Consider the following 24,850-nt stretch of genomic DNA (forward strand, 5'->3'; position numbering starts at 1 on the left):
TGTAAGATTTTTTTCAGTACTGTTTTGTTTTTATAAAGGGACGTAACACCACTACTAACCTTGTATTGAAATAAGCCCTGCCTCCCTACTAACCTAATATGGAATATACACGGTCTCCACGCACACGCTTTTAAACAATCATATTCCTAGAAATATTAATGTATTGGAGGTAAGATAAAATGTTTTACCTATGTCTGTCCATCCATCCTTCAATCTGTTTATCCGTCCCATGAATATTTTTCAAGTAATTTTTATGGTTGAAATATTCCAAATGCATATTTGGTCAGGGGTATCATCAGTGAGCAGTAGTTTGCAGTTTCACTTGTTATTGCTATTTCAGGAAGATCCTGATACAGATAAGTATATTCATATATCAGAATGTGAGTTCTTATCATTGCAAATCCCACTGAGTCTCATTATCAACAGTAATAAAAAAAACAACTTGTGAATTTACAGTAAAAACAATTGACTTAAATCAGATTTTATGTTCAAGTCCTTATCTAAGCAAGTTAATTACAGGAATTTGACAGTTCACATGATTAAAGTACATCTTGGAATGTAATAAATGACAAGACAATAAGAAGATTACTAGGAACCATATCTTACACAGGAGTGCCATAAATTGTAAAATGGTAGGTTCCTTAGTAACAATAATCAATCAAATCTTATTTTAGTGAAACTGCCAGTGTATAAGATGTTTCAGGAGACCCCATTCTATTGAAGTGACTGATATGAGAATTAATTGATGAACACTTGATATTAACATATCTTATTTACTTTTGTAGGACCTGCAGTGCCAAGTGCAATTATAACTAATGTTATTTTGGGACCATCAATAACTGTTTCCTGGACTGTTGTTGGTATCATACAGCATCTAAGTGGTACTATTAATGGTACATCGGTGACACCTAAAACATTTAACATTACAAACATCCCCCCATCACAGACTCCACAACAGCAGTTTAATACCGTGAAGAATGGTGAGAGATATGTTATAACAGTGAAAGCTTATAGTAATGGATTTACCAGTGCAGAATTTACAGCAACCATCAGGACAACATCCACACGTATGTTATTTAATATTTTTATTTAGGGCTTTTCTACTTTAAAAAGAAATGTACCTAAACATTGAAACTGAATTCAATAAAGGTGTTTTAAAACTTTTGACAGACATTTTACATAGGGAGAGAACTTATATATTCTAGTGTAAAAAAATAGCTGTAGTTTCAGCAATATCAAGATTAAAATTAATTGAAATAAATTTAAAAAAAACATTATTTTAATTGGTGAGTGGTGAGTTTCATATTTATATATTTTGCTAACTTTGTTCCTGAGTAGACAAAAGTTTAAAAACATATATGTAAATATTTATGTCCAATGCTTAAAGTAAATTTGTAATATAGAAATAGCAATATACCAAATATTTGATGCACCAAATGCATATTTTGAAAAACAGATTTTTTTGCCATTGTTGGTTGAAATCAAATATTGAAAATCCAATACAATCAGCTGTTAATTAAAGAGCATTTAATAAACCCCAAATAACAAAAAAAGTATTGACAAAGCACATTTTGTAAAATTCGCCTCATCCTAAATATGTGCACATGATCAAAGGTTTTACAACCCTATTAAATTATAGAATGAAGCATTCAATACTTATAATTAAATTGTTGTGCTACAACCATGAAATTAAGAGTTATATCAAGCTTTTAGTTTGTTTTTCTATGTATTATTTGTTCACATTGTCACTGAAATTATATGCATTCATAGTTGTTGCATTTTATACAGAAATAGAATATAGTATATTGGAGTGCCTTGCAATTGTTGGTAGCCAATCAAAATTACAGACTCTAATGAAACATGCCTATAATGTAATTATTACATTGTAATATATTTTACCGTTTTTGTATATTGAAAGTTTTCAGGGTGGAGGTATTAGCAAAGTGATATCATTCAAGTACAAAACTACAGTGCTTGTGATATTCTCCATGACTTCTAGAACACCAGTAGTGGCATTGACCCAGTGATAATGACTATAGATATGAAAGACTAATTCTGATCATTTGATCATTTACAATTTTTAAGGGAGAGAAGTGCAAGATTCAACCTTTATTTGTGCTGAAGGTCATTATAGTTGCTGTGATTATTGCAATGAGTTATCATATATATATATATATATTGATCATTCCTAAACATTCTGCTTGTTAGTCCCCTACCGACGAAGTCGAAGGGGACTTTAGATTTGCACTCCGTCTGTCTGTCTGTCTGTCTGTCCATCTGTCCATCTGTCAGTCCGGCAAATCAGTTTTCCACACTTTTTATCCTCGTGCTTGAAGATATTGATTTAATATTTGGTATATTGTTTTATCATGACAAGTTACAGATCAAGTTTGAATTTTGTTCCGGTCTGATAATTTTGTGCAGAGTTATGGTCCTTGGACTTAGAAAATTCACTCAAATATTCAGTTTTCTGTACTTTTTTTCCTCATGCTTGAAGATATTGATTTAATAATTGGTACATTGTTTTATTATGACAAGTTACAGATCAAGTTGGAATTTTGTTCTGGTCTGATGATTTTGTGCAGAGTTATGGTCCTTGGACTTAGAAAACACTCAAATAATCAGTTTTCCTCACTTTTTTTCGTCATGCTTGAAGATATTGATTGTATAATTGGTATATAGTTTTATCTTGACAAGTTACAGACCAAGTTCGAATTTTGTTCCGGTCTGATGATTTTGTGCTCAGTTATGGTCCTTGGGCTTAGAAAATTCACTTAAATAATCAGTTTTCCACACTTTTTTCCGCCATGCTTGAAGATATTGACTTGATATTTGTTATATAGTTTACACCATGACAAGTTATAGATCAAGTTAGAATTTTGTTCCAGTACAATTAATTTTTAACCGGTAGGCCATGCAATACTCTCAGAATGCTTGTTCTTCTTGAAATCAGACTATTGTTTCACTTTCATGGTCCCATTGTATTAATTCAATGCTAACATGTGAGACATGTTTATAACATAAATACAAAGGCTGTTCATTTAGAATTACCAATTGAAATAAATAATAATTGGAATAAATATTCATTTCAGGACCAAATCCTCCTGTCATTAATACTTGTGACAACCAGGATCTATATGAAAACAGCATGAATTTAAGATGGAAAGAACCACAAATACCAAATGGTGATATTTCACATTATATTATATATATGAGTTATGCAGCTACAAGAACAATTATTACAGATTCAAGTACAGAGGTTCAAACAATTGAGAATTTATTGCCACGTAAGTTTCTTGTAATATATACTGATTGTCCACAGTTTTTTCTCCATAATTAATATTGCCAGGAATTGGTGCGGATTATAGAGTACTATAAGCAAGAAATAGGAGAAAAACTTGATTTCACGATGTTTGTTTACATTGCGCCATGTTTGTTATTGAAATTGTAAAGGGCACCCTTTTTTATGCCCCCGCCATAGCGGAGGGGGCATTAAGTTTACCCTTGTCCGTCTGTACATACGTCCCGAAGTTGGTTTCCATTCTCTAACTTTAGTTTGCCTCAACCAAATGTTATGGAACTTATACACAATGCTTATTACCACAAAACACAGATCCAATTTGAATTTTGGTGGCGTCACTTCAACCGTTTTAGAGTTATGCCCCTTTAAAAATGAAAATATTGCTGAATTTTTTGTTTCCGTTCTCTAAATTTAGTTTGCCTCAACCAAATGCTATGAAAATTATACACATTGTTCAATACCAAAAAATACAGATCAAGTTTGAATTTCGGGGGTGTCACTTTAATTGTTCTAGAGTTATGCTGCTTTACAAATGGAAAAATTGCTGAATTTTTCATTTCCTTTCTCTAAAGTTCACCTCAACCAAATTTTATGAAACTTATACACAATACTTATTACCACAAAACTCAGATCAAGTTCAAATTTGGGTAACGTCACCTTCATAGTTCTTTAGTTATTCTTTTCAAAACTAATGATTTACCTAATCCATATTAATATGAAATTTTATTTTAAAATCCTATATTAACTGATAAGTATCAAAATCAAATGCTTCATTACAAATTTCACATATCTTTTCATAGCATTGCATAACTGAAACTGGATCTGCTTGTTAATAACGTAACAAAAAAAGTGAAGAAGTCAGCTGAGAACTAGCTTATGCATGACAGTACAAAATGTTATCAGTTATTCGTTTCATTTTGGTGTTTCAAACTGCTGCATATGTTTTGTTTTGGCTAAACATCATTCAAACATTAATGTTATGAATATATCTGACAGTATTTTATTAAAGGATGGAACTATTCACAATTTAGACGTGAACCACACAATTTTGACCCCTTGTCAAAATTGCACGATTTTGTGAAATTCTACACCCAAAAAAATTATTGTTCCTGATTTTGAGCTTTTCCCAAGAGAGACAATTGTGATCAGCCAATCAAAATTGTTGTTTCTCCTGATTATTGGGCATTATTACATTGGTTGCAATCTATTACTGTGATTTCCCAGTGGAATAAAAACCGATAATTTCACATGTGAAATAAACTCGGTTATTTCACTCCTCTGACGTCATACAACATTAGGTGTTGTCCAGACGTCATCGATTACGTCGCATCAAAACAAATTGTGAATGCTTAAAAAGAGATATACTTCCTTACATTTTCTACTTTAATTCTATTAAAAAGCCCATTGTCAATGTAATAAAAAGAATAACTAATCAAAGAATTCAAATATCGAAAAATATTCAACTCGTGACGGAACAACACTTATAATTAACTCATGCTACGCGCATTCGTGAATTAATGTGTTGTTCGGTCACTCATTGAATGTTTTTCTATATTTGAATTCTTTGATTAGCTATTCTATAATTAAACTTGTTTGGAACATTTGAATTCTGTATGTCAGAATTGTGAAAATCATGATCATGGCATTTAAAAAATTTTCATCTGCAAGAAGGTTCTTACACAACTTACTCGCTGTGTTTATTTGTGATTTACACGTGCTATTCAGATTTCCAGTTAATGACAAACACAACTTTTACAATTGTTTTTCATGTAGTTTTGGCTTATTTTAACACTCATTACACTTGATGGTGACTTGAAACCAGTCACACACGCTTTGAAATTATTGGAGTTTCACTAGATGTTTCAACAAGTGACAAAAAAGTTTTTTTCTAAATTCCTTTCGGCGAATTGGGGGAGCGTACAAAAAAACATCTATTTTTTAACATAAAACACTCATTTGGCATTATTTTGTTTTACTTTCAGAACAATACTATTGCTTTCAGATGGAGACTATCAATGATGCTGTTTCACCTCAAAGTAATAAAAGTCAACAATCTCCACAGAAGTGCTGTTTAACACGGGCTGGAGGTAATGTTTAAGCTAATTAGAGAAAATTTACTTCTAAAAAGCATAATAGTTGTATCTGAAAAGATAAAAGCTGTTTATTAAGTGTATATATGCGTTGCTGGCAAAATGTTCAAAGTTTTTTTCTCACAATATACCTGACATTCTGATAGATCTGGATGATAGTTTGTTACTATGCTAATATTGAAAAAAATCATCTTTTAATTCTCTTTTTAAAGCAATTAATTTGCATGCCCCGTCTATCTGCAATAGTAGAATGTTACTATACTAATATTAAAAAAAATCATCTTTTAATTCTCTTTTTAAAGCAATTAATTTGCATGCCCCGTTTATCTGCAATAGTAGAAAGTAAAATAACAAAAATACCTCATGATGAAGTAAAACTCCTAGGAAAATCTAAAATGGAAAGTCTGTAATCAAATGGCAAAATCAAAAGCTCAAACACATCAAACGAATGGATAACAACTGTCACATTCCTGACTTGGTACAGGCATTTCCTTATGTAGAAAATGGTGGATTAAACCTGGTTTTATAGCTAGCTAAACCTCTCACTTGTATGATAGTCGCATAAAATTCCATTATATTGACAATGATGTGTAAACAAAACAAACAGACATAATAGGTAAAAATGTCAAAAAAAGGGGTACAGCAGTCAACATTGTGTTATAATCTTAATCACTATAAAAACAAACAAATATGTAACAAAGAATCACAAAAAGTAGAGGAGCATCATGTCATCTGGTTTGTGCTTCTGTCAGTCCATTAGTGCCTTTGTAAGTCTGTCTGTTCTGTTTCAGGTTAAAATTTTGGCTTAAGGTAGCTTGTGTTCTCGTCAACTTGAAAAATTAGGTCCGGGAACACAGTTATCTTCCCTTTGTTTTTTTCGTTGTCTGCTAATATAGTCCCTAGTGTGGACAGTGTGTTACTTGTCATTTTTTTTATACCCTTTTCAAATTTCTTTCGTCATGTTTTATGCCTCAAATAGCAAGTAGGGGGATGAAACTACACTGTAAAAAATTTGGGTCATTGATTTCTTTCGAAAACATCTCTTTTCCGGCACAGGCTCATATAAATTTGACTTTGGAATAATTGTAATAAATTTGATACATTAAATGAGTTTTATATTGCTTCAAATACATGTTATGTTAAACATTAGGGCATTTAAAAAGTAATTGTTTACAATATTTGAATTTTTAAGGCTCCAAATGTTGATAGTTGAAATTCTTCAATTTTAACGTCAAAATTTAACATGCAAAGTTGAACATGAAATTTATCATATTGTCCATAATATATATCCTCTTGCCATGAAACTTGGTCAACAGTCTCAAAATTCATTAAGCTTTGGTCATACTAAGTTTTATTAGATTGATTAAGTCTTTCTATCCTATTAGGTCCGGGAACACAGTTACCGTCCCTTGATTTCTGTTGTCTACAAATATAGTCCCTAGTGTGGACAGTGTGTTACTTGCCATTTTTTTTTATACCCTTTCCAAATTTATTTCGTCATGTTTTATGCCTCAAATAGCAAGTAGGGGGATGAAACTACACTGTAAAAAAATTTGGGTCATTTATTTTAAAGTAAAGTAGTGATTTGGTCCAGGTAAAAAAGGTTAAAAATTAGTAAATCGGAAGCTATCTAAAGAATTCAAGACCCCCATAACACAAAATTGTCCATATTTTAAGTTAGAGCTGATGAAGTTTTCTATAATTTTGATATAATTTGTCCCAAAAGTATTACACCACACTGTAGAAATATTATTGAGAAAGCTGAGGTGGGATTTTTTGAATTTCTATTTATTGTCTAAAAGAAATGCACTACGAAATAACTGTGTTCTTGGGCCAGAAGGGGACCTAGAATTCACGGTTTACTGAACATTGAAATGTTTTAGGTTAAAGTTTTGGTTTAAGGAATGTTAAAATTTAAAATAATTTTGGTGATATCAATTTGATACTTAATACTTTTTGTTAAGGGAAGTCTTTTTAGTACATAATGATTCAAATCAGAGTTTTGACAAAGATTTCACAGTTGACTGAACATAGAAATATGAAACTATGCAAGTTAATTATTAATTGGCCATGGTGTACTTAGGACACATTTCTTAGTTTCTTTAAACATCAAATTGAATTATCTTAGAGTCAAACTCCTAACATTAATTTCTGAACCTAAAATATATTAACCTTTGACAATGCCATAACTGTAAAAAAACATTGTTGTTGAATAACACCTGTTGTTTTTCTATTTTAGTTGCTGAATTTCCACAGAATGTCACTTTCACTGAAGTTAAAAGTAGAAGTATAAAACTATCATGGATGACACCAGTCGACGTTAAGGGAGTTTTATATGGATACCGTGTCAGCTTAAGGGTAGAAGGTGAATGCAAAGTGGAAGTAGTTTATCAGTGCACAGATTGTGATGGAGCAGTAAGTTGATTAAGGAGTAGGGGCATTTATGCCCTTATTTGGCCTAAATATTAGTGCAAATTAAAAAATTATCATACATGTTCCTAAATTTGTCCAAGCTACACTAAGGTACAGGGTGTTCCAAAAATGAAAGCTTATTTCATATTAAACCAGGACTGTTATGATGTCAACAGACCACAACTGTTGAATATTTTGTGAAATTTCTTAATTTTACTTGTTTATACATCAACTTGGAAATATATATATTAGTATTGCACAACCAAGAAAATGACCACAATGAATATATATTGATGGAAAAATGCATAAATTCTGCATAAAATAATGAAAGAATTTAAACAATGGCTAATGCCTATACTGTAAAGCATTTTATTAACCATAAAGATTTCAAAAGGAAAATATTGATTATTCATTTGGTGATGTACAGCGGGTTGATTTTCTCAATTTCATATAAAAAAAAAATGTGGTATGATTGCCAATGAGACAACTCTCCACTAGAGACCAAAATGACACAGATATTAACAACTATAGGTCACCGTACGGCCTTGAACAATGAGCAAAGCCCATACCGCATAGTCAGCTATAAAAGGCCACAAAATGACAATGTAAAACAATTCAAACGAGAAAACTAACGGCCTTATTTATGTAAAAAAAATGAATGAAAAACAAATATGTAACACATAAACAAACGACAACCACTGAATTACAGAATTCAACTTTTATTGTTCTTGAGTTGTAGACCTGTTAGTAGTGAAAAGTGATATTTAGAGTGTTGTTCGTTCAATAACTCGAAAATGCTTTGAAGAAATTTTTTCAAATTTAGATATTTGACCGAAAGAAGGTCAAGTTTGAATTTCATGATCATTCTTCCAACAACCATGCCTATATTCATGATATTACAAGACAACAACCGTTTGAATGTTGTTTTCTAGAAAGTTATTTGATCATGAGTAACCACAAGATTTTATGGTTTCATATTACATCAGGTTCTAATCTCATAAATATATTTCTTTCATTATTGACTTCAGGATTTCTGCCGACCTACCTGAACAAAATATGTGTACTTCTACACTCTCTTGAATTCCAATATTATGTCTTTTACGATAAATAGGTCAACATTGATTAAGACAAAAATTTAATTAACAACCCTTTTTGTTTCAAGTATCTTTACAAGCATAATTTTAAAATGATATGCCTTTATAAGCAGTAAGTTTCTGAAATTTTTCAAAATAAGCTCAAAAAGATCTCGTGTATAAATGACTTGCAAGTCAATAATTGAACCTCAGAAGATTCCATATTCATGTCATCTTTAATTTAACATTGACAGATTTGATCCCTAAAACGTTTATTTAACCGATTCATGTCTAGGCCTTTTATAGTCGACTATACAGTATGAGTTTTTCTCAGTCTTGAAGATTTTATGGTTGCCTATTTCTGCTTACATCCACTTCATTTGAACTTTAGTAGATAGTTGTCTCATTGACATTCATACCACATTTCCTTATTTTTATAACCATTGGAAAACTGAGCTTTACTATGCAAGCCCCATGAATTGATTTGACATTATTTGCCAGAGACATTTATTATTTTGTATTATATAATTATAATCTTAGAACTTCTTGTATGCCTCCTTTTGTGTCTGCAGATGATATTATACACAGCCAAATTTTGCTCACGTGAATTTCACATGAATTTCACGTGAATTTTACATGAATTTCACATTAATTTCACGTTAAATTTTCACATGAATTTCACGTAAAACATTTCACGTGAATTACGCGTATAAGCTCGATTTACATGAAATTTTAAAAAAAAATGCTTAATATTCAAAACCTGTTCTGTTATAGTTACCTTCTTATATTTGTGATAAAATTTGACCAATTTTTACTTTCAAACTATAACAATGTGTAATGAGCTACAGGGGTCATTATGTGTCTGCATAGTAATATTGTCCTGCTAATCAATATTCAAATGTTGTTTTGTAAAATGTGTTTTTCAGCAAACTATTCCGCAAAAAAGCTGTGAAGTCCATAAGAAGCTGGATATTAATGCTGTTGATGCAAACTCAAAGGTTATTACAACGATTGATGGTCTTTCTCCATATATCAATTATGAAGTGTGGATTGCAGCAGTGAATGGAAAGGGTGATGGGAAAAAAAATGAAACCTTTGTAATGACAGACTCTGAAGGTAAAACATGTGCATTTGTGTGGTATGAAATTAAATTAAAATCATGAAAGAGTTCTTGGAAGTGTTCAATTCTATTTTGTAGTTGAAAGAGCTCTTGTATATGACAAAACTTTGGATGAAGAGTAAAAAAAACGATAAAAATCAGCTTTCTTTTATGTTTTTTTAGTTTTTGTTCATTTATATCTTTTGGAGTTTAGTGTGACATCCATTTTCACTGAACTAGTACACAATTTTATTTAGGGGCCAGCTGAGGACTACCTATGGGTGAGGGATTTTTTTCGCTGCGTTGAAGACCCATTGGTGGCCTTCGGCTGTTGTCTGCTCTTTGGTCTGGTTGTTGTATCTTTTTCATATTCCCCAATTCCATTCTCAATTTTATAAGATATCTTACTTACCATTAGATTAAACTGCCAAAGGTATTCTCAAAACTGGTTGTATAGATTGCCTAGTAATTTAATCAGTATAATAAATGTCTTCATGCAAAAAACATATGGCTATTACCATGAAACTAAAACATGTTTTTATAAATTTTACTCTATTACAAATTGCTCTTGTGTTATCTATGATGAGTGCAGAAAAATAGATTCTGGATGCTCAAACAAATACTACATATATAGTTGTCACATTAGCAATCATATCACATCTCCTTACTATAAGACCGCAAAAAATTTTGCGGTCTTTTGCGGTCATATATTGGTATCATGTTGTCCACGTCGTCCGAAGAAATTTGGTTTCTGGACAGTAACTTTAATATAGGTAAATAGAAATCTATGAAATTTAAACACAAGGTTTACAACCACAAAAGGAAGATTGGGATCGATTTTGGGGGTTATGGTCCTAACAGTTTAGGAATTAAGTGCCTAAAAAGGGATTAAATAAGCATTTTTCTAGTTTCTAGACAATAACTTGTGGAACGGTGTATGGATCTGTCTGAATTATACCACAAGTTTCCATACCACAAAGGGATGATTAGGATTGGCTTTGGGGGGTTATGGCTCAAACCCTTTAGGAATCAGGGGCAAAAAAGGGGGAAAACAAGGTTTTCCTGGTTAATGGACAATTTGAAAGCAGTACTGTAAGAGAGGTTTTTCAAACACTAAAAAACCCACTTGAATTACAATGTTGGATTATCTCCCTTACACTGCTTTTAAATTACGTATAAATAAATGTTGTATTTTCTTGAGATGATTAGCTGTCAATTGTTTTATATACGACGGCAACAAATTTTTGTGGTCGTATATTGGTATCAGTCGTTGTCGCCAGCGTCGTCTTTGTCGTCTGAAGACAGTTGGTTTCAAGACAATAACTTTAGTATAAGTAAATAGAAATCCATGAAATTTATACACAAGGTTTATAACCATAATGGGAAGGTTGGGATTGATATTGGAGGTTATGGTCTTAACAGTTAAGGAATTAGGGGCCCAAATAAGCAGTTAGTAGTTTCCAGACAATAACTTGTGTTAAAGTGTATGAATCTCTCTGAAATTATACCACAAGTTTCCATACAAAAAATAAAGGGGGGTTGATTTTTATTTTCTTATTTTTTGGGGGGAGGAGGATGTCAATTCGCAACAACATAGTGTATTGCACAAAAGCAAAAAATTGAATATAAATTCAAATCATATAACCCATTCTAAGTTTTTTGACTAGAGTTATTCTGTGTCAGAAACCTATTATGTGTCAAATATTTAATTACAATCCAAATTCAGACCTGTATCAAGTACAAATATTGTGTCCATTTTTGCCCCTACTGTTGAGAGTTGGACCTCTGCATTAGTATCCAGCTGCACTCAGCGAAGCAATTTATTTTTATATTGCAACCATTGCGGGATATTGGACCAATATAAGAAATCACTATGTCTAATGTCAGGGTCATTGTTACTAAAAATGAATTTGTGTACACACTATTACATCATTTCTGTTTAAAATCATGACCAATAAGAACCATAACTTATAATATATAAATAAACAGGAAAGGTTCAGGTGGTAGGGTTCAACTGTATTGACAATAAGTGCTTTTCCAATGGTTTTAATCTCAGTACAGATATAATGACAAATTTAAGAAGTTTGCATTGAAATTGCTAAATTGATGTGCTTCTTATGGCAATTGCCAGATCATTTTTTCTTTGAATTTTGATGTCATTAATGCCATTTGTCTAACAAGACGCATATAGCTATTAATTGGATAAAGTTTCTTGAAACACAAAGTTATATTTTTTTTTCTTTTTATAAAACTATTTTAGTGCCTGAAATACCTGGGAATGTAGTAACTACAGTGCGAGGTTCGACAATCATACGAGTTAGTTGGACCAAACCTACAATTAAACCTGGCAACACAACTTATATAGTAAAGGCCTATGAGGTTTTAGAAGGAAAAGACACGCCTGTGAAAGAAATGACAGTGAATGGTTGGTACTTAATTAATGCTATATGGATTCTATAAGAATTTAATCAGGAAAAATATTAAGCATACAAATATTGATTTAAGGAAATATACATAGTTTAAAAAAAATTGAATTCAAATATCTCAAAAAGAAGGACACAATTTCAATCTTTTCTTTTTATGCCTAAGCTGTAACAGAGGGGGCGTCAAGTTTTACCCTTGTCTGTCTGTTTCTATTTATGTACGTACGTCCCAATGTTGGTTTCTGTTCTCTAACTTTAGTTTGCCTCAACTTAATGAAACTTATACAAAATGCTTATTACCACAAAACACAGATGAACTTTGAATTTAGGAGGTGTCACTTTTACTGTTCTAGAGTTAGGCCCCTTCACAAATTGAAAAATTGCTGAATTTTTCGTTTGTGTTCTCTTACTTAATTTCGCCTCAACAAAATGTTATGAAACATATACACAATACTTTTTACCATAAAACAGAGATCAAGTACACATTTGGGTAGCATCACTTTTACAGTTGTTCAGTTATGTCCCTTTATAACTTTATATGATATGCAAGCGGGGGCATCATCTGTGTCCCATCATCTGTGTCCATGGGACACATTCTTTTATTGTCTCAATAAATAACAAAAAAAGCATTACAAATAATATCAACATGTCAAATTAACAAGAAAGTACGATTTGAGGGTACTCGCAGTTACTGACAGCTAGTTAAAAGCCAAAAACAATTAATAATAAAAAAATCATGCATCAGAGACTTGTATCAACTAAAACACATTCCAGGGATTTAGTATTTAAACGTCATGGACAGTCAAATTAAAGAAGACATGACTTGTGCAATGCCAAAAATAAATATATCGACAGGCAGTAGGATAGTTAGGAGTTAACCTCTTTATAAATTAAAATGAATCTGGGTATGTCTTTATACATCCCGTTTAAAAAGAATAGAAATTTAGTTATGTTTTAATTTGCTGATGACAAAATCAATATTAGTGCCAATGTTAAAAAATCTAATTACAACATTGGTAAAGATACCCTTTTACTTATAAGTTTGTTAAAAGGTTCGATGAGTTTACACAGATCACATAGTGATTTCCGCACTTTTAGTACAATATTTCTGTAAAATTTAGGATGTGTATACAGTTTTTAATTAGTTTTCTACAGGTATAGCCAAATTTACTAATAAAATCTTTGTATTTATGAAAGAATCTTGTAAAAGTTTTTAAGTAATTTATGGTACAACGAAATCCCTGACTTAATAATTTACCAGTGATGCATTGATTACGTTCGTTAAAATCTATAACATCTCTTCACAGACGGTTATAAGGAACAAGTTGGGATATATAAACACCATAAGATGTAGCCAAAGGAACATTGCTGTCTGAAAAAGTAAAATTAACTATAGGGAATGAAAAATCGTCTCTTTTGTCATACATTTTAGAATGGAGTTTCCCTTTAGAAATTGAAATGTCTAAATCTAGAAAAGGATATGTATCGGTAAAAAATAGTGGGATATACTTACCCAAACAACATATAGAGACGCGGAGTAGCTAACATTTTGTCAAACTAAATATACTTTAACTGTGAAGTCTTGTCGAATAACTAATATGAAGATAGGCAGCTTTGTATCTCTCCCAAAGCAGAGAATTTAGAAAGTTAAGGCTCCAATTAGGCTTTACTGCTTAAAAGATTGTATGCATGATGCTTGGTTCAGTGTACAGAATTAATATGAGATGAGCATTAGTTTAGTTTGTCTTTATGCAACTCTTAAGACAATGGGAAAACTGGTAAACCAAATAGAACTTTGTAAAGTTTCGGGCGTTCTCATCAAGGAATCTATTTGAGTATATGAGTTTACAATAGCAAAAAATGGTACTAGTAAATAGCAATAATGACAATGGGTATAATCATGTGGTAATGTCAAGAGAAGTGGTGTGGGTTGCTGGAATATTTTCATGTCACATGTTTGCTTGTGCTGTTCTATTATGTGAACAGTATTCTTTATAATGAGAGACTGCACTGCTGATGATATTTCCTTTTTAGTAGAATGTGTTCCCATATAGAACACATCTTGTATTAGTTTACCAAAACTTGCAAGGTTCTTGATTTCTTAATATACATATGGTCATGGTACGTCTTTAATAATAATACCAGATAGATGGTATGGTATTATCTGTGTCTGTGACATAATTATAAGAAAGAGTAGTTCAAATACCATGTCAACAACAATTCTATTAAGGAGGGTTTCGAGGCGGGCCAAAGGGAAAAAGGGGGGGGGGGGGGGGGGGTGGATAATTCATTTCTGAATTCTTTAATTGTTATACCATTTTCTCTATTCTTTATACTTTTTGCCCTTTATTCTTTAATCTTTTTATATTTTAGGCTAGCATCTCATTATTCTATAGTCTTTATTTTCTGTTCCTTTCTTTATTTTTTTTGTCCATTTTTCTCTATTCTTTATATTTTTGCCCATTATCATCTGTTCTGTAATCCCCATTGACACCCTCGTGAAGTAGATTATCTAATTTAGCAGTTATAAACCTTTGTCTGACTATTGGGGTGTTGGACCAGTGGGGTGTCGGACTAATGGGGTGTCAGACTAATGGGGTATCAGAATATTGGGACGACCCTGTTATACATGACCAAAATTGTAAAAAAAATTACCCTTTAAGGAGTTATTGCCCTTTAAAGACAATTTTTCACAAATCGCCTAGTATAATTAGTTTAAAAAATCACTTTTAGCCAAACTTGGGCTGAATGAGTTTCAGAGTATCTAGTATAAATTTTTTATTTTATTTCCTTAATTGTACGTCAAGAAACATAGCCATTATAACTAAAATGGATCATAGGGGTAAAATGCATCTTTTTGCTTTTGAAGAAAATATGACAGATACAACAAAAAACATTTAAATGGAGTTTTTAAGCCACTCATTTATATATATTGAAAAGCAAAAATAATCAAATGATGAAATATTTAAGCAGGTGAGTGATTCAGGCTCTTAAGAGCCTCTTGTTTTTAAGGAGGTCATCCATAAAATAAGGTAAATAAATTGAAATTCTTTTGTTTTTAAGGATATGATACTGAAACTGTTGATTTCACTGGATTAGAGGAGTACTGGGACTATAAATTCACAGTAACAGCAAGTACCGTTAAAGGTGTCGCTACATCTCCCATGACTGCAGTTGCTAAGACCAACCAAGCTGGTAAGTTTTGTCTGATTTTGATGATCAAGTATTATTATTCAGTATATTCTGCTTTTATTTCATGTGGATTTTGTTAATCAACTAATTAGGTTTAAGAGATTAAAAGAGGAGGGGTACAGAATTGCCAAACTATTTAACACTGTCAGATATTTTTATTCCTTTCCAAGTCAATCTCATTAAAATCCAATGTTCTGATGTGTATCAGAGCATCGGATTTTAATGAGATTGTTTCCAAGTAAAGTTAGGTGTTAATGATTTTCTATTATAAGATTGTTGTAGAGAAATTCAACAAGTAGTAAAATTGAAAATGGAAATTGGGAATGTGTAAAAGAGACAACAACCTGACTAAAGAGCAGATATTAGCCGAAGGCCACCAATGGGTGTTTAATGAAGTGCTTCAGCTGGCCCCTAAACAGAAATGTATACTAGTTCAGTGATAATTGACATCATACTAAAATATACACAAGAAACTAAAATTAAAAATCTTACAAGACTAACAAAGGCCAGAGGCTCCTGATTTGGGACAGGATCAAAAATGCATCGGGGTGAAACATGTTGTTTTTTTAGAACTCACCCCCCCCCCCTATACCTCTAGCCAATGAAGAAAAATAAACACATAACAATACACACAGTAAAAGTCAGTTAAAAAATGTCAGAGTCCGATGTCACCTCCTGACAATTTCTGAAACAGAAGGAAGTTTTCTAGTATATATGATTCCAGTATTCACACATGTTATCTTTATTTTAAATAGCACCTGGTCTGGTTCAAAATTTGAATGCCTCTAGACCACAGGATGCCAACAATTATACACAGATGGATGTGAAATGGAATATTCCAACACTACGGGAAAGAAATGGCGATATTAAAGAATACATTTTGATGCATAATATTTCTGGGGTAATTTCTTATTTATCATACAAAATATTCTTTATTTCATAATATTAAAATGGATATGAATCAGAGAAGGAAAATAGTTTGAAAATTATTACATTTTTTAAGTTTTGTTTTTTTTAAGCTGTGACACCTTCCTACAACGTCATTACACCAAGGCCTTTTCAGCATTAAGATAGAGGTGAAAGATACAAAAGAGACATTCAATACCTTACAAGACGTCATAATTATTTTGACTAAGGATGAAAAGTGATAATATTATATCATGAGACTATGAATAAATTTATTGTTTTTTTTATTTGAAATTAGATACATGTAATTTATAATTAATTTGTTCATCAGATGTTAAAGATTTAAAGTGAAAGAAATTATCAGTAATTTATGGTTTCAGAAATCTATCCACCTGTTTTAAAAAAAAAGATACATGTATTTACAGGTAATGACAGCAGTAACCCCTAGAACTAATGCTGATTCAGACAACTTGATGGAAACTTTGTCTGTAGCTACCGAGCAATGGTACAAAATAGAGGTATGTTATAAATTAGAGAATATATTCAGTTGTATGTTCATAATATAAAAATAAGGAGTTGAGGTATGATTTCCAATGAGACAACTATCTACCAAAGTTCAAAGAGGTGAATGTAAGCAATTATAGCCAACCATAAGATATCTTGTTTAACAAGTATTTTTAACACTAATTTTTTTTATTTATTGAAACAGTTGGACAGTAGGTCACGGTTTGACCCCAAGTCTATAAGCAACAATAGAGGTCACGTGACCATGAAAATTCAGTAAAACTACGGACGAGACAAACCTCATTTTTATACGACAGCAAAAAAATTTTTGTGGTCGTATATTGGTATGATGTTGGTGTCGTCATCGTCGTCGTCCGAAGACACATTAGTTTTCGCACTGTAACTTTAGTTTAAGTGAATGGATCTCAATGAAATTTTACCATAAGGTTCAATACCACAAAAGGAAGGTGGGGATTGATTTTGGGGGTTATGGTACCCACAGTTAAGGAATTAGGGGCCAAAAATAAGCTTTTTTGTAACTTTCAGACATAACTTGTGTGTAAGTGTATGGATCTCTCTGACATTGTACCACAAGGTTCCATATCACAAAGGGAATGCTGGGATTGATTTTGGGGGTAGTTGCCTCCAAATTTTAGGAATTAGGGGCCAAAAAGGGGCAAAAAAACAAGCATTTTTCTAGTTTCATGACAATAACTTGTGTGTAAGTGTATGGATCTTTATGAAATTGTACTACAAGGTTCCATATCACAAAGGGAAAGCTGGAATTGAGTTTTGGGGTAATTGCCCAAAAAGTTTAGGAATAAGGGGCCAAAAATAAAACATTGATGAAAATAATCTTGAATATTCATAGTTTTACCCCGTCAAAACTTACACACCAAAACTCAAAGTCCTTTATTCTTTATTTTATCTTCAAACTTGATGTTTGTGTGAAAACTGTCAAGTCTCCTGATTGAAAAATCTAAATATTTTTGAGGAAACTGAAAATGATGAGCTGAATTTAAATTTAATAAAGCATCTTATTAAGACAAACACTCAATATGAATATCTATGCAAGAGAATTTTGGATACGCAAACGTCAAGTTATTTTCAACGCGAAGGCTGTTTTTTTTTTTGCCGATTTGTGCAAGTGGTTATCTCCCCTTGATATCACTAGTCAAAAATAAAAACCCAGCAAAAAAAATAAAAAGGAGTTTACTTTACAAAAATCAGGAAGAAAATAAGCTAAATTTGATTTACAACTATGTTATTAAAATATTGAGAAGAGAAACTTCCCTACTTTTCAGAGAAGGATTTAATTTAGATGTAAAAATTAAAAGACAAAAAAATCAGTTAAAATTAAGAAATGTCACCTACATGTAAAAATAAGTTCTGGCTGATGAAATTTACTTTGTAATTTTTAAAATGGTATATGCCTTATGGGATCACTCCTATTAGAATTATTTTTAAACACTTCTATTAAATAATGTTTAATGCAATAAAACATATTTCATACAATTTGAATAATCTTTCTGAAAATGAAAATAATAAATAGTACTGATCATTTATATTTTATATTCTATAAAGTGGGACCAAGATTCACAATAAGTTTCTTCAAAGTACTTAAAGAGCCTTTAGACTCAGGCCTATGTTTCTTAGTTGAACAGTACAGTACTGCCTAGAAAATATCCTACAGAAAAAGAATAAGTTTACCACAAATATTGCCAGAAATTCTGTAAAAAAATAATGCTTAAAATTTTAAGTGAATGTGACATAATTTGAATTTTAAAATCATTATCATTGTAAAATTCAACTACTAGATTAGCTAGCACAGTAGCCCATGTCTAATTTTGCAGGGTATATATATTACATAGATTATGAAAGTAAACTTTTTGAAGAAAAAAAATGGGGCTTCTTCTCCTCAGGTTGCTGTATTAGTTGCTTTACATATTTATAAACAAAGTATTGTATATTTTACCTTAATAATTGGATATCTATATCACAAATGAAAGTTGGTGGGACAAATCTTGTGCACTTTACTTATGATCAATGGATTATTGAATTTGACAAGAATTTGCCATTTGAATAAATTCAATTTTGTAAGAACACATCTCTATGAATTAATTTCTTGTTTGACTTGATAAGCTAGTTTTTGCTCTTATTAATGTAGCTTACTTAGTAAAGAGATAATTGAATAAGCAAGGTTTTTAACTTATAAAATATAAATGTAATATTAACTGACCTTCATTTTCTTTTTTCATATTTTTTTTCTCCAGAAATTTTCTTTACAATGCATTTTCTATTGCTATTTTTTGTGCTTTTGTCCATCCATGGGCTATCATTAATTTGTCAGATTTGCTTCTAGTATGAATGAAATTTTCTAAGCCATATATAGTTTCAAACGCAATAAAGAAGATCTTTGTATGTTGTTTTACTTTTCCAAGGTGTGAATTTTCACTATGCACATGACCTGACACATATTTTGTTAACGTTATATGACGTATGTTGAAAAAAGAAAACAATGTCACCATCAATTGTGAAGGGGATTAAGAAGAACGTCAATGTTTTAGCATACGACTGTAGGGCCACCTAATTAATTCCCCCTGCTATTGTTGCTGATAGAGCTTGGCGACAACGGATGTTTCCAAGGACTTGCTTTCCAACTGTAAAGAGGGTAACTCAATTAAAACGTATCTAATTTTCATGGAGGTCCTCAAACAAATGCATGCATACATTACACATTCAACAGCAAAATACAACATATATAAAATCAATCATACATCAAAATAGTGACAATAATGACCAAAAATAGTAATATCATTAGATTTCATTTGTCCCATATAGTATTAATTCCAAGAAATTGATTGTATCAATGTTTTTTATTAATTCTTCAATACATATTTGGAATGGTTATCAGATCTCACCTCGATTGCAGAAATACTAAAATACTGTTATTAGAATAATTGCAACTTTGTTGTTGTTGTTTCAAAATGAAATAGATGAAGATATTTTCTAGTTCAGTAATTTTTGGTACATAGGAAGGTGGGGTCTGACTTTCTTTCTTTCTGTTTTTGTCTAAATTTAAATAAAATTAAGTTAAAGAACAGCTGACAGATAGTTTTTATTGCAAGTACAACACATGTACATGGTCATGTATACGTTTCGGTTGGTAATTTACAATGGCTTTCTTCCTGTTCTAATCTAAATTTTATAACTCAACCCAACCCTAGTACAATTCACTGTACGGACTTCGACAATGAGCAAAATCAACACCACATATAAATAAGACTTATTTCCATTTTTTATTAAAATATGATTAAATGTATGATTATTTGTTAAGGTGACAGCAGTAAATACAATTCCACAAGAGGGACAGCCAAGACGTATTATGTATTATGCAGAGCCTGGGCGTAAGTTGTCAATAAGTTATTATAGGATTATTAACACCTTATTAAAGAAATTTATTGGTGCTTAAACTGGACCAATTCACTCACAGAAAATAAAAGCTTCAGACTTTTATGATGTGTTTGTAAGTGACTTGTTTGATAACAATGCATTTGCCTAAAAATAACTTCATTGAACAGTATAAACAGTTTATCATATATATAATGTAATAATCCTATCAATTAGGTGACTTTTCACCTCGAAGAAATGACCTGTCAAATTATATTGTATTATGTACTTTTACGGATGTTCACTCCTCTTGTTTTTGAATTTTTGCCAGTTATTTGGAATCCTCTGGTTTTATCCATGTGGTGCCATTAAAAGTGTTGCCCAATAACCCTTACTTTTCTTTCCATAATTTGATTACACATAGTTTAAAAATCTTATAAAACCCATTGTTATTTTTTCATAGTTTTTGTAAGAAAAAGAGTGCCAATGTTGAATGTATGAAAAATCTGGAGCGGATTATTTCCAGCTAAATTTTCAATGGCTTATATCTTGAAAACAAGCAATGGACCTGCTTTTTTATACGACCGCAAAAAAATTTTTGTGGTCGTATATTGGTATGACGTTGGCGTCGTCGTCGTCGTCGTCCGGCGTCGTCGTCCGAAGACGCATTAGTTTTCGCACTCTAACTTTAGTTTAAGTGAATGGATCTCTATGAAATTTTACCATAAGGTTCAATACCACAAAAGGAAGGTGGGGATTGATTTTGGGGGTTATGGTACCAACAGTTAAGGAATTAGGGGCCAAAAAGGGGCCAAAAATAAGCATTTTCTAGTTTCCAGACAATAACTGTGGAACGGTGTATGGATCTCTCTGAAATTATACTACAAGTTTCCATACCACAAAGGGATGGTTAGGATTTGCTTTGGGGGGTTATTGCTCAAACCGTTTAAGAATTAGGGGCAAAAAAGGGGGAAAAACAAGGTTGTCCTCATTAATGGACAAATACTTTAGTACAAAACATAATTTAAAGCAGTGTAAGGGAGATAAATCAAATACATCATTGAAATTATCTCCCTAACACTGCTTAAAATTATGTATAAAGTAATGGTTAATGAACAATTAAGATAATTTAAAATAGTGTAAGGGAGGTAATCCAAATACAACGTGTTGGTTACTTCCCTTACACTGCTTTTAAATTATGTTTAAAGAAATGCATATTTATAAAGGAAGACCAGTATGGCGCATTAGATTTGTAAAATCTTTGACCACATTTATTTATTTGTTATGTCGAATCTAACCGTGTATTTAGATTTTTAATTTTGGGTCCAGTTTTCAAATTGGTCTACATTAAGGTCCAAAGGGTCCAAAATTAAACTTTGTTTGATTTTAACAAAAATTGAATATATGGGGTTCTTTGATATGCTGAATCTAAACATGTATTTAGATTTTTGATTTTTGGCCCAGTTTTCAAGTTGGTCCAAATTGGGGTCCAAAATTAAACTTTGTTTGATTTCAACAAAATTTGAATATATGGGGTTCTTTGATATGCTGAATCTTACCATGTATTTAGATTTTTTATTTGTGGACCCCGCCTCCAAATTGGTTCATATTGAGGTCAAAAGGGTCAAAAATTAAACTTTGTTTGATTTCATCAGAAATTGAATTATTGGGGTTCTTTGATATGCCAAATCTAACCGTGTATTTAGATTTTTAATTTTGGGTCCCGTTTTTTAAATTGGTCTACATTACGGTCCAAAGGGTCCAAAATTAAACTTAGTTTGATTTTAACAAAAATTGAATTTTTGGGGTTCTTTGATATGCTGAATCTTAACATGTGTTTAGATTTTTGATTATGGGCCCAGTTTTCAAGTTGGTCCAAGTTGGGGTCCAAAATTAAACTTTGTTTGATTTCAACAAAAATTGAATATATGGGGTTCTTTGATATGCTGAATCTTACCATGTATTTAGATTTTTTATTTGTGGGCCCGTTATCAAATTGGTTCATATATATTGAGGTCAAAAGGGTCCAAAATTAAAATTTGTTTGATTTCATCAAAAATTGAATTATTGGGGTTCTTTGATATGCCAAATCTAACCGTGTTTTTAGATTTTTAATTTTGGGTCCCGTTTTTTAAATTGGTCTACATTAAGGTCCAAAGGGTCCAAAATTAAACTTTGTTTGATTTTAACAAAAATTGAATTCTTGGGGTACTTTGATATGCTGAATCTAAACATGTGTTTAGATTTTTGATCATGGGACCAGTTTTCAAGTTTGTCCAAGTTGGGGTTCAAAATTAAACTTTGTTTGATTTCAACAAAAATTGAATATATGGGGTTCTTTGATATGCTGAATCTAACCATGTATTTTGATTTTGGACATTGGACCATAATAGGTAAATTAAAAAAATTGAAGTTCTTAGACCACATTCTTTCTGTGTCAGAAACCTATGCTGTGTCAAATATTTAATCACAATCCAAATTCAGAGCTGTATCAAGCTTGAATGTTGTGTCCATACTTGCCCCAACTGTTCAGGGTTCGACCTCTGCGGTCGTATCAAGCTGCGCCCAGCGAAGCATTTTATTAGTTCCTTTATTTATATACTATCAATATAAAACAGTCTTTTTAAAACTGCTATTTTGAAACAGAGTACGGAACATCCTTAATCGTAGATATTATAAGACTTGCGAGTTTAAAGAGATTCAGACGTTGTCCTAAAATTATACTGCTACTTGATTGTATAATATATAGGATTATTGTATGAATATTTGTTGAATATTGCTATGTTTATATTGCATAAGATTGCGATTGCAATTTATTTTCTTCAGAGGTATAATTTCACTAATATTTCTACAGGAATCCTTTTGTTGTATAGCAAAGCTTGAAAAAAAACATAAAACATATTTTCATCACTAATGTCCTCAGTAATTTAAAGCTTTATTCACACTAAAGCAATATCATGGAAAGTTCCATGCTGAATTCTCTTTATGTTCTGTGGGAAATATTACATTGCTGTACAATAAATAATACTATTGGTTAATAGTTATGATACATAAAGTATATATTTCAGCTCCACTCCCACCAACATTTAGTCCAGTAACTACTGAAGTTAGTAAAGCAGTGAGCACACAGAGGACTATTAGTGTTGAATTGAACGGAGACTGGTTTTTCTATAACAAGGACAATGGTGTTTTCACTGACTGGGGAGTGATTGTTTGTACTGGGGATAAATGTGATAACTACGGTTAGTCATTTTAAGAAGTAAAATTTTAAATAGAAAATTAGCAGCACAAAAGTACTGAATGATTGATTGCTTTTTGCTTAAAATCCAGTCGCTAATGTTTCATACATACTTTGTCCAAGAACCAATTGACAGTAATTCCATCAAATAGGTGCTGCATAGTGAGTCAACTGAAATTAAAGACAGACAAACTTGCCACATTTGGTCTGTTTAAGTTTGGTTCAATCCAAGATGCATAATTTAGGTACCTGGGGTGTCTCCTCCATCTTTGATTTTAATAGCAGATAGCAATCGGTCTAGATATTTAATGAAATGTGCAAAGTTCAGGAATAGTATGTTATTCATGTGCAAGACTTTTGTTTCAGTATAGAAAATTATGTGTTTTATCATATTTTAGGGCTATATTTTACAAAATAATATTAAATTTTTGTTTGTTTCAATTTTTTTCAACTTTGCCAAAGAAGGGGAGATTGTGTTATGAATTTACCTATTTTATTATATTACAAGAAAACGAATCCAGTTACCCCATTTTTTCTTTTTGTTATCGGAAAGCATATTATACTATCGTCTCATATTGAAATTCTATCTTTACCACACAAAATGAGGTTTTCCATGCATAATCTTTACAAAATCTGACAATATTGCACAACCTGTAGTGTGAAAAAAAAATAAAATCACAAAAATACTGAACTCCGAGGAAAATTCAAATCCGAAAGTCCGTAATCAAATGGCAAAATCAAAAGCTCAAACACATCAAACGAATGGATAACAACTGTCATATTCCTGACTTGGTACAGGCATTTTCTTATGTAGAACCTTGTTTTATAGCTAGCTTAACCTCTCACTTGTATGACAGTCGTATCAAATTCCATTATATTGACAACGATGCGTGAACAAAACAAACTGACATAATAGGTAAAAATGTCAAAAATACAGCAGTCAAAATTGTGTTATAATCTTAATCACTAAAAAAATAACCAAACAAATATGTAACAAAGAAGCACAAAATGGCATATAGACCAAGCATATTAGCAAAAATTAAAGACAAGAATACACAGATTTACCATAGTACAATAACACAATGACGGGATGTATAAGTACAGAGCCACGTCATATATGTAACAAAGAAACATAAAAAGGCATATAGACAAAGCACATAGCAAAAATGAAAGACAAGCAACAAACAAGTTTTACAATAGCACAATAACGGGATGTATAAGT

At 31.5% G+C, this 24,850-nt stretch overlaps 1 protein-coding gene across 1 annotated transcript in view; it reads left to right on the top strand.

Annotated features, from left to right (window-relative positions):
- LOC127707256 (tyrosine-protein phosphatase 10D-like) overlaps positions 1 to 24,850 on the top strand; it is a 74,808-nt gene that overhangs the window by 23,192 nt on the left and 26,766 nt on the right. The window contains exons 7-17 of the mRNA XM_052211802.1: positions 786 to 1,067; positions 3,093 to 3,287; positions 5,284 to 5,388; positions 7,631 to 7,806; positions 9,803 to 9,992; positions 12,236 to 12,400; positions 15,462 to 15,593; positions 16,346 to 16,491; positions 16,922 to 17,014; positions 20,338 to 20,407; positions 23,459 to 23,632. Coding sequence (XP_052067762.1) covers positions 786 to 1,067; positions 3,093 to 3,287; positions 5,284 to 5,388; positions 7,631 to 7,806; positions 9,803 to 9,992; positions 12,236 to 12,400; positions 15,462 to 15,593; positions 16,346 to 16,491; positions 16,922 to 17,014; positions 20,338 to 20,407; positions 23,459 to 23,632 — 1,728 coding nt within the window. The remainder of the gene's footprint in view (positions 1 to 785; positions 1,068 to 3,092; positions 3,288 to 5,283; positions 5,389 to 7,630; positions 7,807 to 9,802; positions 9,993 to 12,235; positions 12,401 to 15,461; positions 15,594 to 16,345; positions 16,492 to 16,921; positions 17,015 to 20,337; positions 20,408 to 23,458; positions 23,633 to 24,850) is intronic.

The sequence above is a fragment of the Mytilus californianus genome, unplaced genomic scaffold, assembly GCF_021869535.1.
Source record: "Mytilus californianus isolate M0D057914Y unplaced genomic scaffold, xbMytCali1.0.p SCAF_60, whole genome shotgun sequence".
Taxonomy (NCBI): domain Eukaryota; kingdom Metazoa; phylum Mollusca; class Bivalvia; order Mytilida; family Mytilidae; genus Mytilus; species Mytilus californianus.